This window comes from Aureobasidium melanogenum, assembly GCF_000721775.1.
Source record: "Aureobasidium melanogenum CBS 110374 unplaced genomic scaffold scaffold_6, whole genome shotgun sequence".
NCBI lineage: Eukaryota > Fungi > Ascomycota > Dothideomycetes > Dothideales > Saccotheciaceae > Aureobasidium > Aureobasidium melanogenum.
Genome location: NW_024470058.1, coordinates 1001047 through 1017228, shown reverse-complemented (window position 1 = coordinate 1017228; position 16182 = coordinate 1001047). Strand labels below are relative to the sequence as shown.

The 16182-nt window shown below is 49.1% G+C and overlaps 7 protein-coding genes across 7 annotated transcripts; 4 read left to right on the top strand and 3 right to left on the bottom strand.

Moving 5' to 3' along the window:
- Window positions 1-1321: 1321 nt before the first annotated feature.
- Window positions 1322-3301, bottom strand: M437DRAFT_45302 (uncharacterized protein; the record flags this gene model as incomplete). Its single annotated transcript, XM_041021068.1, has 3 exons — window positions 1322-2607; window positions 2657-2816; window positions 2873-3301. The coding sequence occupies 3 exons, from the start codon at window positions 3299-3301 to the stop codon at window positions 1322-1324; spliced, it is 1875 nt and encodes a 624-aa protein (XP_040881467.1).
- A 1012-nt stretch (window positions 3302-4313) lies between these two features.
- M437DRAFT_74251 (uncharacterized protein) lies at window positions 4314-5434 on the bottom strand (the record flags this gene model as incomplete). The annotated part of the gene is made up of 3 exons (XM_041026198.1): window positions 4314-4925; window positions 4975-5319; window positions 5372-5434. The coding sequence occupies 3 exons, from the start codon at window positions 5432-5434 to the stop codon at window positions 4314-4316; spliced, it is 1020 nt and encodes a 339-aa protein (XP_040881466.1).
- A 227-nt stretch (window positions 5435-5661) lies between these two features.
- On the top strand, window positions 5662-7017 carry M437DRAFT_64980 (uncharacterized protein; the record flags this gene model as incomplete). The annotated part of the gene is made up of 4 exons (XM_041024521.1): window positions 5662-5709; window positions 5761-6096; window positions 6279-6524; window positions 6580-7017. The coding sequence occupies 4 exons, from the start codon at window positions 5662-5664 to the stop codon at window positions 7015-7017; spliced, it is 1068 nt and encodes a 355-aa protein (XP_040881465.1).
- Window positions 7018-7675: 658 nt separating this feature from the next.
- M437DRAFT_64979 (uncharacterized protein) lies at window positions 7676-8927 on the top strand (the record flags this gene model as incomplete). The annotated part of the gene is made up of 2 exons (XM_041024520.1): window positions 7676-7966; window positions 8016-8927. 2 exons carry the CDS (start codon window positions 7676-7678, stop codon window positions 8925-8927), a joined length of 1203 nt encoding a protein of 400 aa, XP_040881464.1.
- A 493-nt stretch (window positions 8928-9420) lies between these two features.
- M437DRAFT_44678 (kinase-like protein) lies at window positions 9421-11689 on the bottom strand (the record flags this gene model as incomplete). The annotated part of the gene is made up of 2 exons (XM_041020946.1): window positions 9421-10254; window positions 10307-11689. 2 exons carry the CDS (start codon window positions 11687-11689, stop codon window positions 9421-9423), a joined length of 2217 nt encoding a protein of 738 aa, XP_040881463.1.
- A 1380-nt stretch (window positions 11690-13069) lies between these two features.
- M437DRAFT_83373 (uncharacterized protein) lies at window positions 13070-13993 on the top strand (the record flags this gene model as incomplete). Its single annotated transcript, XM_041027924.1, has 1 exon — window positions 13070-13993. One exon carries the CDS (start codon window positions 13070-13072, stop codon window positions 13991-13993), a length of 924 nt encoding a protein of 307 aa, XP_040881462.1.
- Window positions 13994-14356: 363 nt separating this feature from the next.
- Window positions 14357-15196, top strand: M437DRAFT_83372 (uncharacterized protein; the record flags this gene model as incomplete). The annotated part of the gene is made up of 1 exon (XM_041027923.1): window positions 14357-15196. One exon carries the CDS (start codon window positions 14357-14359, stop codon window positions 15194-15196), a length of 840 nt encoding a protein of 279 aa, XP_040881461.1.
- Window positions 15197-16182: the final 986 nt, after the last annotated feature.

The window sequence follows — 16182 nt, the reverse complement described above, 5'->3', positions numbered from 1 at the left end:
TTTCCTGTATGCATCAATGCCATAGCTGATGACTCCACCTTATACTCTTCGACTTTGATTTAAAATAGCACCACATGCAACTACTTTCCTGTTTCATATCCACTGCCGTGATGAAGAGTATGTGTGTCGGATATATCCTGGATCTTTCTAAAAAGACAATCGCTCTATGCAAAGTGTTGTCTCACGCCCAGGATATGACCAAAATCTCTGTGTACGGCGAATTTGATCTGGTCTGTTCTCTGGCAATTCGCTAGAAGTGAGCATGTGCATTAGCAAGAACCAACATTCAATTATACGAGATCCTCGCATCATGTAGGCCCCTAATTGACAACACTGCTCGCGTGACACAGTCATTATCCCCACATACAGACGTGATGAACCCCACAATCCCTGCAGCTTTCCAAGACCAACACCTTAAGAACACCGCGCGAGTGTATGCACTTAACCTTGCCTTGATCCTTCGCCAAGGGCTGGTTACAACAACAAGTGCAATATAATCATGCTGAACATATTCACTTTAGTATGCTCAAATCCGCACTCGGCAACAAAGTTTCAAAGCCAAGGAGACGAGTCATTCTCCACTACTTGACAGAGCTCATGGCATGCAATTTTGAGGGTGTTGGTGCAGTAGAATGACGATTCTTGCATCTCGAGTTCTTGGTAGCATAGCCACTTTTGCGAGACTGTGATACAGATTGTCGCCAAGTATACATACCCATCTATCCTTAATAGACTGTTCTTTGTAGTGCTTGGCACATAAGGATAAACCGCCTAATGATTTATCTCAGACTTGCCTATTTTTCTTTTCTTTAGACTTGTAAGAAAGAAGACAAGGAAAAATAAAAAACAAGGGAAAAAAAAGAAGAGAGGGACACGGTATAATTATCTCTCAAAGGTACACAGATGGTTTTTTTTGTCTGCAGAGAAAATCCACAAAGGACGACGTGTCGTCGACGTTTGGAATCCTTTGCCAAGAAGCACAAACAAGAAAATCAGGAGATGGTATTATTTTCGTGGAGAAAGATAAAAAAAAAAAAGAAAAAAGAGGTTGCCTGGAATAATACGGAGGATCTGACGTACGGCTTTGATCCTTCGTGAAATAGACGATCAGCGCGTATCCTTTATAGATTTCCACAGTACTCAAGGTCTCAAAGTTGTACAGATGTGTCGCGAGGAAGAACAAAACTTGGTAATATGCTGCATTGAAGCAGTTTGGACATTAAACAGCTATATCGTTATTTGGGCGGCATTTGTGATGCATATCGTTCCCCGTTCTTGTCACCTTTGATCCACCATTCGCAGGCTACTTGCAGTAGAATATTTAAATGTCCTCAACATTAGCCTGGCTGACGAACCAAACACCAGTCTCGGTATTGTTGGTAGCGTTAGTCTGCTTAACCTGGCCAAACTTGAGAGCGCCAGACTCAACAACACCGCCAGCAACAGGTCTCTGCAACTTATTAGCACCGCTCTTGACGGTAAAGTTAGCAAGAGAGATTTCGTCAGGGTTGCGGTTGACAATGGTGGGCATGCCAAAGTAATTGGCAGTGACTTCGTCGTAGTTGATGTGCAGTTCAAAGTATCCTCTGTAGTAGATGTCGTTCCATTGTAATTCGTCATTGGCGTGGACGAGCCAGTTGGAGGCGTTGTTGGCGGCTTGGAGGGTGATGTTTTGGCCGTAGGGGCAGGGGGAGGAAACTGCAGAGCCAGCGAATTCGACGCCGATGCTGTTATTGCCGGAGGTCGAGTTGTAGCCTTCGTGGTCGAGCCAGACGAGATCAGAGACCCAAGAGGCGTGGGAGTCGCCGGACATGACGATGTTGTTGCCAATGCCGTTGTTGTAGAGGTGAGAGAGAGTGCGGTTGCGGTTGGCTTGGTAGCCGTCCCAGGCATCGTAATCAAGAGGGTTGGTGTTGCCGTAAGCAGCAGACTCATTGACACGGGAAAAGACGGTCTGAGAACCGATCAGACGCCAAGCAGCACCACGGTTGGCAGACTGTGAGAGCTGGTTGTAGAACCAGTTTTCCTGTCTGCTACCCATCATACTTCTTCCGGCATCGTTGCTGAGCTCATGGACGTAATCAGTGTTCCAGTAGAGATCGGTGATGGAGCGGTCGTATTGACGAGTGTCGAGCATGATCAAATCGAACAGACTACCGATGCTGAAGCTTCTCCAGATACGGAGATTGTCGTCCATCTCAACTTGACGAATAGGCATCCATTCGAAGTAAGCTCTGACAGCGTTCATCTTTCTCTGGTCAACAGAAACACCACCGTCGCTTACAAACGAGGCTTCAGTGTTGTTGAGCTCAGAAGCACCATCACGGTATGTGTTGTCCGAAACCTCGTGATCATCCCAGACGGGAATCCAGGGGTAGTTCTGGTGAGAAGCGAGAAGATCAAGATCAGTGCGGTAGGTAGCGAGACGCTCGCGGTAGTCGTAGAGGGTGAAGATGACGCGTTCGGGCTTGGGAACGCGGCCGATGCTGTAACCGTAGCCATAGTCACCATCGCCGGCATACTCATAGATGTAGTCACCAAGGTGGATGACGTAGTCGACGGAGTCCTTTCGCACAGGGTTTCCAAAGGCATTGAAAAAGCCGAATGCTGAAAGTGAATTAGTCACGTGCGGAGGAAAAGGGTCAATATGGCATACGGAAGTTGCTGCACGAGTAGACAGCAAGTCCAACCTCGGCAGTGTAGTCATTAGTGTCAGGAGCAGTTTTTGTGCGGCCAAGAGGACTAGTCTTGTTGGAGCCGCAGATGTTGAATTGGTAGTAGTAGCGGGTAAAGGCAGTCAAGTTCTTGGCCTCGACCTGAATAGAAACAATCAGCCAGTGCATCACATCTCATACAGAAATGTGATTCTCACCTTGACAGTGTAGTCGATGTCGGATGAAGTGTAGGCGGTACCGCTGCTCTCAACATGGGTAAAGTTGGGAGACTTGGAGACCTTGTACTGTACACAAACAGGAGCAGTGCTAGCGTTCAAGGTCGCGCCATGACCATACAGAGGAGCAATACCAGAGACGGTCGAGTTGTCGTCAACACTGTTGACCATGGGAGCAACACGAGTCCACAGAATGACAGAGTCCGAGTAAGGATCACCAGAAGCAATGCCATGGGTAAAGTTCAGCTGCGAGGCAGAGTACTGAGTACCAGGCACATTACGCTTGTTGACCTTGTGAAGAGAGATACCAAGACCAGGGTGGTGGTCAGAAGGACTGCGGTAGTTCAAGTTCTGAGTCCAGCTCGCAAGAGCAACAGACGAGAAAGAAAGCAGAGAGATGACTGAACGCATCTTGACTGCTGGTAAAGATGAATTGGGTGGCTCCTACCTTGGTCGAGAATCTACAACGGGGATCTTGGTTGACTTTGTACCTTTTGGAGCTCGGATGAAGCTCTTGGATTAATCAAGGATCAATCAATGACCCTGTACTGCATGCTGAGCCCCACAGCTTGTCAGATATGCCACTGACGATGCGGATCATATAGCAAGGCCAATGAGGAGTGCTTCATTTGACATGCTGAGGGCTATGGCGAGTCGGCCTGCCTCTTTTGACCAGGCTTGCGGGAAGAATAGAGGGCTGCGCTGAACGGACAAGGTGGAGGCGGAAGATTGCCAAGCGAAGCACGCGGTTCTTGCAGAGCAACGTGCCTTTCTGACTGAAATCATTGGTCGGAACCTCCTTCTTGGCATTGCAAGCTTTCCGCATCGAAGCTTGGGCAGGTAAAGAAAACAAAACTATGGCGGGATTGTGCATCAACAAGACGAACATTGAGAGGGTACGAAGATCGTCTGCCATCTACGAACGGCATGTCCATTGCCGTGTGGCTATGCTAGAAATCAAAGTTGTTGTCGAGACTAAGTGGAGCTGCTGAAGCGGTGGAAATTCTGGTTTCGTTGTGGCATGACCAAAAATCGGTTTGTATACTATCGATCACGACAACATGGCGAGCCTGACTCCTTCATTGTTCCCAGGGCTTGTCAGTGCAGATGACAGTTTTATCTTCTGATTCTGCCATGTGAACTTGACGAATGATTTAATCAGCCTTTGTCGGGCTTTCCAGCATCAGAAATCATGACAGGGTAATAGGGGCACCTTTGTCGATCTGATCAAAAGTTCCACCTTGAACTCGTCAATTGCAGAAGAGGTCCGTTCGAGGTCGGGGTGAAACATGCAAAGATATAAAAATGTGGTCGAAGGTTCCAAATCTCATATCTTGTTCGTACAAAGTGGGTATCATAAAAGCGGCAGCACCAATCCAATTTTTGCTCATAAATTCGTGACTTGCTCTATCCAGGCAGTATCTTAGTCTTCCATCTTGTCCGAAGCCTGGTTCTGTGCAGTCATGGCAGCGAAAATGTTTTCCAGGGCTCGTGTCTCTTCTCGACCCATGCGTCTGCCCAAAGACTCGGTGTCTGGTGTTGGTGCAGCATCCACACCTGCCCTGTCCAGAGCGCGACGCGTCTGACTTTCGATATAGACGTGTCTTGTTTCTGTGGACTGGTCGACTGTAGCTGCCATGTCCTTCGCAGGCAATGTCGCAAGATGTGAGCGCAGGGTACTGACAATCTCTCGTAGCGCGGGGATCTGCGAATAGACAAAGTTGGTGTTCTGAGCGAGCGAGTTGGCGTGTCTTTCGCTGCCGACCCCGAGAGCTTTGGCTGATGGAGTATTCGTGAGAAAGGAGAAGGAGGCATTCTGAGGTTGTTGCGGCGTGTCTTGGTCGGGCTTGAAGGAGGATTGGGCGGCTGGCGGAGCGGATGTGAGGGGTCGTAGTTGAGCAAGCAAGGCTTCATTCTGAGCAGCTTCCGCTCTCAAGGCGGATTGTAGCTTCTCCGTCTCTTGTACTTTGCGGCGCAGGCGGTTGACTGATTCGGGAGTGGGCGCATTGGCGTCTGTCGATGGTGCTTGAAGGTTCTGAATTGTGTCAGCTGTGCGCAAAACAGGTCAGAAAAACGAGGCGCACCTTGTAGTGATCCAGGACTATCCAGTTCTCTAGTCCTTCGTCCTCTTTCGCGTTCGAGACAGTCAGAAGATTGCGCAGGGTGTAGATTTCGAGCTTGTCAAAGTTCTTGTCGATGGTCGAGTTGAGCAGACTCTCGAGCTTGACGATTCCAGCCTCGATTTCAGTGCGCGCAGCTTGTTCTGACGCGTCTTCGTCATTGTTGCTATCTTGTCCGTCTTGTTGGGTGGGCGCATTGGCGGAGAAGCCTAGTTGTTCTTTGGGCACATTGAGGAGCGCAGTCTCGATCTCGCCGACGGCCTGGTAGACGAGCTCGTTGACAGTGTTGATGATGTCGTCCAGCAGCGTCTGTTTGTTGTCAGCGGTGGGTCAAGATCACCCTCGAGAAGCGCCATCTTACCAGTGGGGTATACCGGAAATGCTCGGTCAGCAGCGCATTCTTGATTTGATCATTCGTCGCCATGTTGATTGTCCAAGTCTGAGTTTGTTGTCGAACGAGCGGCGCTGGCGCATCCATCAAAGTGTAAACAATCGCTCTTTCCACCGGGAAACGCCAAGATTCAATCACTTCCTAATCGGGCCTAGTACGCGTGCCTAGGCACCAACCTCCATGTACTACAATATATACCATGTCATCATTTCTTAACATCTGATCGAAGGTACTCTAATCAGAATCTATCCAGAATCAAGATGCCGATGCAACATCCTGTCGTGTGTGCTGCTGCTTTGACTGAGGAGGTTTGTAAGGAACTGCTGTTTCGCCAGTCTTCGCCCTGACACCTCATGCAGGTCATGAATCGCTTTATCGACGACAATGACATTGACGAGGATAATTGGGACTTCGTCTTTGTAGACAGTATCGATGAATACTATAATGAGCCTTCTCTGGCACCCGTTGATGGTCCGAGCAATCCAAACTCACCATTTATCGGCAAAACGCCTCAAGAATGCTACGAATTGCTTAAGAAGCTTTGCGAGGATACCGAGTCGGAACTGCTTCGCTGGTATTTCATAATCATGGATGAAAGGTCTATGCAGGATGATACTGTACTGCTTGTAAGAGCAGAGGATGGCACAGAGCTTTCTTCCGTCCGCGCTACCTTTGAGACATCAGCTTCGTCGCTGGTGTGTTATCTTACAGGACATAGCAGCCCAAACACGGATGCTTATTCTGCCGGAACTGATGGTGTTCATCGCGGACCAGATAAATGGAACTACAAGTAGCTCTTCGTTGTTCATGTCACAATCCCATGATCGACCGTCTCCCATTGCCACATGGACTGATGTTGTTGGCTTTTGAAACACAGAGTACTTCCTGGATTCAAGTGGTATTCCCAAGAGGATATGCTTCACCACATGCAGAGGTATCTCGGTCTCACTTCGGACATTATACGTTACGAGTGACGTCGCTATGGACGTGTTTCGATCGCACGAGTCTACTCCACGCGAATTGCACTCTTGATTCAATATCTTCCTATTGGGGTCCAACGACCAAGATGGGAGGCCGGGGAACCTCTTTCCCAATAGTCTGCACAGCTTTACTGAGCAAAGAGGTTCGTAGCATTCATTTTCAAAGTTGCTGCCTAGCCCAGACTCTAACAGACATAGATAATGAACCGGTTCCTCGAGGCAAGCGGTATCGCCGACGATAAAAACCTTCCCTTTGCATTCGTAGACAGTATCGACGACTACTACGATGGGCCATCAGAAGTCCCAATAACTGTCTCTAGCAATCCAGACTCGCCCTTCATCAACAAGACACCCGAGGAGTGCAGCCAATTACTCCTACAGCTTTGCGAAGATACCGAATCTGAGATAATACCCCATTATTTCATCATCATGGACGAGAGATCGATACAGGATGATACAGTATTGCTGGTTTGCGCAGACGAAGACGAGCCTGTATATTCCGTTCGCGCAACTTTTGAAGTGTCAGCCGACGAAGTAATGTTATATCTGACTGGACATGGCAGCGCCGAAGAAGACGCAGAACGAGCTTTGCAAGAACACGATAACGTCTTTCGTGGAAGAGCGTATGATGAATAGGTCATCATCACTGAGCGATCGGTCTTCATCGTCGTGTTCTCAGAGCCATCACATCGTAGCCGCAATAGATACACAATACTTTCTACATCGGATCGCTGTCCACAGAAGGATGCAATCTTAGACATCTACATGGCCATCCTCCTATTCTAGAAGCAAGTGTGCATTTTGACAGCCCACAACACGGTAATCTGACCGCATGGAGATGTATCAACAAGAAAGCTTTCAGGTAAATGGACTCTTGCTGAGATATCATGTGCAGACGGCTGTGAGCATCAAGGCTATGGAGAGTTATCAAAGATTGAATGACTGAGGAAGTATTTACCGAGAGGTGAAATTCTGTTTGCTCTCTTTGGCCATGACTTCATTTAGCAATCAATTGTACATTCTAACAGCTGAGCACATTACATGCTTTAATATTGGAAGGCGCACCAGCTTGTGTCGCTGCCTCATTGAGGCTAGTACGCTGTCACTCAGTACTTCCATTGCTCGACTTTTGCATCTCTGTCGCCTCACTCGGCAAACACTCAGCACTCACTCCATCAAGTTACATCTCTTTGACTCTCACTCGCTCAAAGCAATCCATCCAGCACATATGGGAAGTCGTCCAGCATCCCGATCTCTCCTTCCTTCTTCCATCAATCAACATCCATCAACCATCATGGCCAACAATGCTGTCGAGCAACCCTGGGACATTAACTCCCGTCTCGGCCACTTCGTTTCCAATCCCTCGGATCTTCGTCGCCTTCTTGGAGTCAATGAAGGTCTCATCGTGGGCAGCACCGCTTTCCAGTTCTTCGCCAAAGTTGCTTGGCCCGACTCTACTCTGGATGTGCTTGTCGAACGCGGACCAGCAGTCTCGGAGATCTTTGCGTACCTCGTCAATGAAGGTTATAATCAGGAGCAGACCGAAATATTCTATGGAGGATTACCAGAACAATTCACGTACAGAGTAAGTTACTGGCAACCAAGATGAACATACCATACTAAGTCTTACCTAGATCACACCCCGGATCAGAGATGGAGCCGCCAATACCAAGATCAACGTCATCAACGCTGAGGTCATGTCCATCTGGGGCTTCCTGGCAGGACCTGTCTTCTCTACAGCTTCTGCATGCTTCATCACATGGGATAAAGCCTACTGTTTGTTCCCCGAACACACTTTCAACAAACGCAAGGTGAAATTTGCTCACGGTCTGGACACAACTTACGACTCAGTCCTTCCTTTACTGCGCGAATATGTCCAGAGGGGCTGCTTCCTCGATGAAAACTCGTTCACGCAGGGACCTGACATGATCCAAGAACGTCAAGAAACCATCGCAGATCTTCAGGGCTTCCGCAGAATTGGCGACTCGAAAACCTGGTCTATCCCACTTGACTGCACTGGAATCACACCTCTTGAAGTTAACAGCACTGTCATCGACAAGAACACATTCCACGTTCGCGCCGAAGAAGGTCGGAGCGGACTTGAAATCACGATCCGAACTGGCGCATTCAAGTGCTGCGTCCTGAAGCACACTTACACCTTCGATACACGCGAATATCCCAACGACGATTTCCATGAGTATCTTCGTTGGGTCCTTTGCCGCAAAGCTGCCAAGCAGATCCAGGAGCATGTTGATGCTGGAACCTTTACTCTCAGCAAGGTCAGCTATCGCCAGGCTCTCAAGAAGATGGCCAACGCGACCGAGGAAAACATGGGAGGATCATCAGGCTGCAACGAAAATTGCCATCTTCTGGAGTCACGCTCTACTAAAGATGGTTTCATCACTCCCGTCGGATGGAAGTACGCGGACGACTCGATTCCAGAGATCTATGAGGAGTGGTCCAAGCGTGATCACGGCGCAGTTGAGGTTGAGATCAAGACAGACGACGCTGGAAACGAGGTCGTAGTAGTCATGGAGGACAACTGATTGACCTGGCAAACAACGAACGAGGCATTGAGCCACTTACTGTGTACCAATATCGATAGCTTTTATGCTCAACAACAAGGAATTCAACTCAGCTCTTATTACTGCTACCTGCCCAAACATTTGACACGTGTACCTCTGAAATTGCACAAGATCATTCAAGAATCGATCCATGCAGCGTACTGACATACACTACCTTTCTCTAGCAGTTTCGTTAGTGAAGAACAAACATTCCAACTATGCTTCAGTCTAATAGTCACGATATATGCGAGTTTTGAATAAGACCTCGACTCAATTAGAGGAAGTGAGTTTGGATTATTTCTGCTTTTTTGTTTGCGTTTTTTTGAACCTGTTTTTTAGTATTTTATTTCTTACTTTTCTATCATGTTGACTTGACACCTTCTTACCGGCGGAACTGGAGTAGATAATCCACCACGCTCGCCATGATCGTCCAGCGACATCAATCCCACTCGCCCTGTCCTTTACACCCGACCACTCAATTTTCCACCATCTTGACCGAGCGCCTGACATCTTCCGGCAACTCGTCCTCCTTAACGATGCCAAGACTGAGCGCATCGCCCCAGAAGAACATGGCTCTGTCTCTAGCATAAGCCAGATAATCAAATTCTTCCTCTGCTTGCTCATCGTCCTCCTCATTCGGGTCAGGTCTCTTGTCCCTGATGTCGTCTTGCAAATCCTTGGCTTCCTGGCCCAGGGGGTCCGAGAAGGGTTGGTCTTCAGTGGGAGTGAGCTCGTCAGGAGTCTCGGAAAGAGGGATAGTTGAGGAGGGAGCATCGGGCAGACCAGGTACCTTGGCTTGCACGATACCCCAAGCGACCCATTGAGCAGTGTTTGCAAGGCGCCACATGTGTGTTTCACGCAGGAGAGAGCGCACTTGCTCGTCTTCCTGGGCTTGGTACTCTGCGTCCTGCTTTGCGGTAGTTGCCGCACTCTCAGGGGGACCACGGGCATCAAGCATGAAATTCGAGATGCTGCTAGTGGGACCAGCTGGTCGTTTTGGCTTCTCGCCATCTTGTGGTCCAAGTAAAGGAGTCGCAGCATTGAATTGAGGACGATGGCGGACATAGGCGCGGACAAAGCGGTCTTGTTCTTCAGATGTGGGGTACAAGGAGGTGTTGCAGAGCCAAGGCACCTTTTCGTCGTGGTAATTGTAGCACCATTCTGTAAAGTGGTTGGCAAACTCGAGGCCGGGGGTGTTCGCGTTGGCGTATTCGAAGTCAATGACAATGAGCTGTTTGTGTGTGTTTGCGGGAAGCAGGAGCGGTGAAGTGCCTGAGGGGAGAAGACGGAGAATGTTGCCGTATTGAGTCTGTGAAATGTCAGCCAGAGGAAGGCGCGAAGTGATGAAAGACTAGACTGACATCGTTGTGAGCAAAGACGTAGCGAGAGCGCAACTGGCCGGGTTCGGTGTACTGCGCCTCGAGCCATTCGCGGTACTTTTGCACGGTCTTCTTGAAGACAGCCCATTCAGTTCCACAAACAAAGCCTCGGGCCTGCCATCCTTCCTTTGGAGTGTTCTTGCTCTGCTGATGCTTCAGCACTTCGCTATCAAGCCACATGGTCACATCTTGAACACGTTGGAACCACTTGTCCCAATTTTGCCAGACAAATGCGCCTTCATCACGCTCGCGCTCAAGCAGATCAATGCCTTCATGAAGTTCGCGCATACGTTTGGCAATCTGCTTGGACGTGTCGGGATTGCGCAAGTCTTTAGGATCAAGAGCTTTCGCGTGGAAGTACTCCTCGAAGCGTCCGTTGCTGAATGTACCTAACAAACGAGGTCCTATACGTTTGCGGGCCAGACGACGAAGGATCTGAAGTTCCGACTCGCGATCAATCAGGTGCTCGACTTGAGGACCGTAGATACGCAAAAGAAGTTTGGCGGGAGGAGGACGTTGCACGGGCTGTTTTCCATCGGCGCTTGTGGGACGTGGAGGCAGGACGCTTGGTGGTGACACAACGTAGACGGCATTGGTAAGAGCGCCACTGAGTCTCTCAACAGTGCACTCATTACTCATATCCATTGGCACACGACGCCAACCCTTGATACGGAGGGTGTGAGTAAGGCGAACGATCTCATACTTGAACGATGACCAAGCTTGACGATAACCAAGACCAAGACTTTCGGTCGACTCTGAAGGGTCCGCAGTGCCTCCAGCACTGGCCAAAGTCTTGGTGTTATCAAGCCAGGCTTCAGCCGAGGGCACAAGAGCATCGCCATCAATGTATTCAGTGTCTGATGATTGACCAGCATTGGACGAAGACTTGTGCAAGCGATTGACTGATGGGCGCTTTCGGATGCTTGGGTGCAGAAGTGACGGTCTACGAGGCTTGTCGAAATGCACGCTTTCCTTCAAAATCTGCTCCAATCTGCTGAGATCAACACTTTCGGCAGAACTGCGACGACGAGATCGTGATGCTGTCTCGATGTTCTCATGAGAAGCGGCATCTTCCTTAGCTTGGGCATCGGCAGACTTGCGCGCCTTACGTGCATCACGTTTTTTCTTTTCCTCACGAAGCCATGCAGTTACCTGACCGACAAGTCCACTGTTGAACAGATGATGCTCGTCATCCTTCTCAGCCTCGGAGGGTTCAAGAGTCGGCAAAGAGGTGACAGATGCATTACGGGAAGGTCTTCCTGACAAACGCTTTTGGTTGGGACCTTTGGCTTTGAAAGTACGAGGACCGCTGGGCACTCTGTCAAGTTCAAGATTATCAACATCCTTGTCCTTTCCAAGCATCATTGGAGAGATTTTCTCCGCATATGGATCAATGGAAACAGCTGACACATGATAAGCGATCTGGCATGATAAAATTGATACGTGAAGGTAAGGAGTCGTGATAAATAGCGGATAGAAGATTGAAGAGAGCCAACACCGGAAATATTATGGCAGCACATCATGAAAGGAGATATAGGAGATACGTACACTTTGGACCCTCTCTCGGCGATTGGGCATAGCGGAGGTTCAACAACTGCGACGGTGAGACTGCCTCGCCATTCTGAGTGGCTTGAGCGTTGTCATCGTTCTTCAGGATTCCCTGGAGCTTGGGGGAATCGCGATGAGACATGACTGTGTTGACAGGGGGTGACGTTGATGTGTCTGCGGGAGAAGGAGGTGCAGTGGCCGACTTCCAGCTGAACGAAAACCGTGCACAACGCGTTTGTCTGGCAAGCTTGGCACAATCGTTCTTTCCTCAAGCGCGTTGCGACAAGGTGTTGTTGTTTTGTGTTTGAGATAAGCAGGAGAGAAGTCGCTCCCAAAGGACACGAGTTCAGGAAATTACCTGTTATCACGACCGGCGTGACTTTTTTTGTGGATGCTCGAACAAACAGGGTTTATTGTTGCCTATGGCTTGCACAACTGCTGCATAAATTGACACGTGTTCTTGGCACTGGTCTGGATCCCGAGCCATGACGACGCTGACAGCCTCCTCTTCCAAGTTCCAACATCCTTTGGAACATGATATTGTTTTGTATTACAAGTAATCACAGGATCGGTGGTAGCTCCCTGTGATGGGAGTACCCGAGTATTCCACAAACATCTAGTCGATGATGCGACGGCTCTCCTTGAGGCCACGTTCACCGGGAAGTACGTTGCATAGCGCTGGATTTGCAGACACCGTTTGGGCTCCCATGTGCTAATAAGGTATGTCACGTAGCTGTAGAATTTAACAGTGTGATCAGGGAACAAGACAAGTCCACTGAAAGTCGATAGCTTATCTGCTCTCTCTGGTCAGGCTTATACCGAAGATCATCGCGCCTTGCAATAGTGTATGCTTTGCTCTTCCTCAAAGCTGAAGATTGATGGATCTTGTAGGAATGAGGTGACACAAGCATCTTGAATCTCGACCACTCCACGGATTTTGCAGCCCCGCATTCTTGTTCAAGAGTGTATGAGCAGATTACAGCCAATAATTCAAGCTTGGCTATGACTGGATCTCCGGCAGGCAACAGCCGCCTCCTTACGCCTCTTTACATATAGAATCGCTTTGCCAGCTTCTGCTGAATCTTCGCTGAGCAACGATTCGCACGGCCGAGCGACCTTTTCGGAAAATCCTCAAATCAAGCGGCATTTGCAGACCAAGCGATCCATTTCAAACTCCGTCAAAATAGTTTTGCCGCCATGTCTACACAAGCTCCGTACGCCACAGATGTCGTCGATGCAGCGGCGCTGGACCACGAAGTATTCCAGCAAGAGCTTCTCCAGGCTATCAACTCAGCAGATCCCATGAGTGTCAATTGGCGTAATCTGAGCGTTTTGCTCAAAGCTCGAATAAACCTCCCACATCCCATCATACTCGCCAAGTGGGTAGAGCGTTTCACAACACAACTGCGCTGGTCTCCGTACGATTCCGTGCCATTCGTTCCAGAACGCTTTCCTGGGGTGAAACTCATCTCAGCACATCATACCTATCCTCAGAGGGATACAGTGATGCTTATGCTCTCTGTACCCGGTGCTGTATGGGAGAGTCTTCAGCATTCATCGGCATCTGATTCAATCACTATTCTGGAGCATGTGGGGGAGGAAAACGTCGTTGGAGACTTGCAGATGACCTATCTGCTTACACGAGCAGCAAGGCGAGTCAACGAAGGACCGATCTCGATCGACCAGTTCATGGACGATCTCAAAAGGGTATGCTTGGCCATGAATGACGGTTACGGAGATAGGGTAGTAAGAAACTTCGTCTTTCCCCGAGTCAAATTCACCGTAAAGATGACGAAAGAGAACCACGAGGACAGTCGAGAGCCCACAGGGTTACCGTGGAATGATATACGACTCCAGACGAAGTCCATGAGCCGTAGTGGCTTGAAATTTCTTGGTGAATCTCCATGTGAAGGAGGCTCTGAAACCACGTTCGTTATTGCCAAGGACTACTGGCCGTACCTCGAAGCCATCTCCCACACGTATTGCTTCGCTGGTTATGTTGAGAAGCGCGAATATAGGGAGATCTCACCAAATCGTCACTTTCGACCTTCCCCAGAACCGACACAAGCAATTGCGGATACACAATCACCTCAAAGGGCAACAAAGGCGCGCTCTCTCTAAGCCAAACCACCAAAATCTCAATCCCGACTAATTTCGGACTTCCTTCATCAACCTCACGATATCGCCTGCCGTGCCACATGATCTTTGAGACTCTACAGACCTGTCTGAGCGTTTGTTCGCGGCATCTAGAATTAATCTGCAGCTACTACACATTGCTTGCTTCTGTACAAGTGAAACCTCCTGATGAAATGGAGACATACAGGCTTGCTACATCTCTCTCGTCACGGCAGAGATCGCAAAGACATATTCATGTGCTACTCTAAGACTTGACGCGAAGCAAGCTGTGGGCAACAAACAGGATCAACAAAGAGTCAAAGTCAAACCCTCAATATCTTTTTCTACAACGGCCATGCTGTTCAGACTATGTCCCCCTCCAGAAGTCCCCGTATTGAGTTCATGGACGAAGATCCGAACACTCAGCAGCCTGGTGGACCAAGCTTCGACTACACGCGGTACAGAAACATGCTGGATACGTACACTCGGGGTGAAGTCTTGATACTTCTGGATTGTTGCTATGCATCTGCAGCTATCGCTGGTCACGATGGACCCGAGATCCTGGCGGCTTGTCCTTGGTACGACGTAGCAAGCTCCGACCCAGCTAGGTGCTTCACTACAACGCTGAACACTGCTTTGACAAACATGAATGGTGCCCCTTGTAAGGTCGCCGATCTCTACACGGTGATGAAGCGCGATCCGACCTATATGAACATGACGGTATCACCAATCCATGTCTTGGGAGCCGGAAAGTCACAGAGTGTGACATTGGCCAAGTGTACCGGCCAGAACACTGTCGCCCAAGTTTCAAGATCCAAGCGCATCGCTCAACAGCATGGCCACGCTACTGATCGCGTCGTCCTAACCGTGCACATTGTTGATGTGGCTCAGGGCAACGACATCCAGCAGTGGATCCAGTGGCTCACAAGAGACGTGCCTAATAACATCGCAAGCATCGATGTCAAGGTCGAGGTCATTGCGGCTCACCGGTCAGAGTCCATTCAACTTCTCTTCTCCGTCCCAACTTGGGTTTGGACGTGCATGGATCCCACTGTGGAGGCCATCAGCTTCGTCAGCCACGTTCGGGGACACAACTTCTTACCCCCTCCCACCCCTCGCCCAGTTGGTATGCCCCTTCGCCAGGTCCGTCAGAACCAGAACGAAAATCGGTCTCTTGGAGGTCACAAGCACTCGGCTAGCATGGGTTGATGCAAAGCACGGTACTTTCGCCAAGAATGACAGGTCCACAGAGATAACCCTTTTGAGTGCTATCTCCATGGCCAGTGTCATTTCTAGAATGCAACTGTGCCTTTCGACAGCTTGAGACACCCTTCTACCTCGGCATGAAGGCAGAGCCAATTGCGAGATCGTGACAGTTCTTCTCCCCTTTACGCCCATAACGACCTTTCCCTTTCTCGCAAAGCACCAAAATGATAACTTCAGGGTTTTGAAGCTGTCGAAACATGTCTTTTCCTTGTTTTGTTTTGTTTTCTTTGTTTCTGTCACATGGAGATCCGGCTTTTGGGCTGTTGAAGCATTTTGTTACTCCACCAAGAAATCAAAATTTGAGATTCGCATTATCCTTCTGCTTGTGCCTTCTTCTAGTGCGTTCTATGGTTACACTGACGTGATAGGTTTCTCTTTTAAAAAAAAACAAAGCAAAAGCAAGACCGAAGAAAAGATCCAGGAAGCCAGCGACAGATCAGTCATCAGAAGAACAATAGTCTGCATCATTGTTGCCGATTCTCTTGAGCACATTGATGAGATGTGCACTTCACAGGAACCGAGAAGATCTGCCCGAATATCAGCAAGGTCGTAGTGAAGCATTGCTGCACTCTCCTGTTCTAGAGCTCGAGATACCGCTATGGGAAAAGTTATTGCATTTGTCCAGCTATCTTTTGTGATTTAGCAGAGTCAGTTTGCAGAGGGTGGCTCTGAATGGCTACATCGCTCATGCACCTTAATCACATCTACCGGATGGTGTACCCACTTTGAACCACTCTCACAGAATGTCAAGTCCAGACTCCACCGCAGCTTGCACACTACATAACCCGCCAAAGCCCAAAATTCTCTTCTGATTCTCTCAATATGCATCATCTTCTACAAATCGTCCCTAGCAAGTTTTACTTCTGGCTTGATGAGGCTATGGCACATCATGTCGCTGCTCTCAAGACTATGAAAGATGACGTCCACAA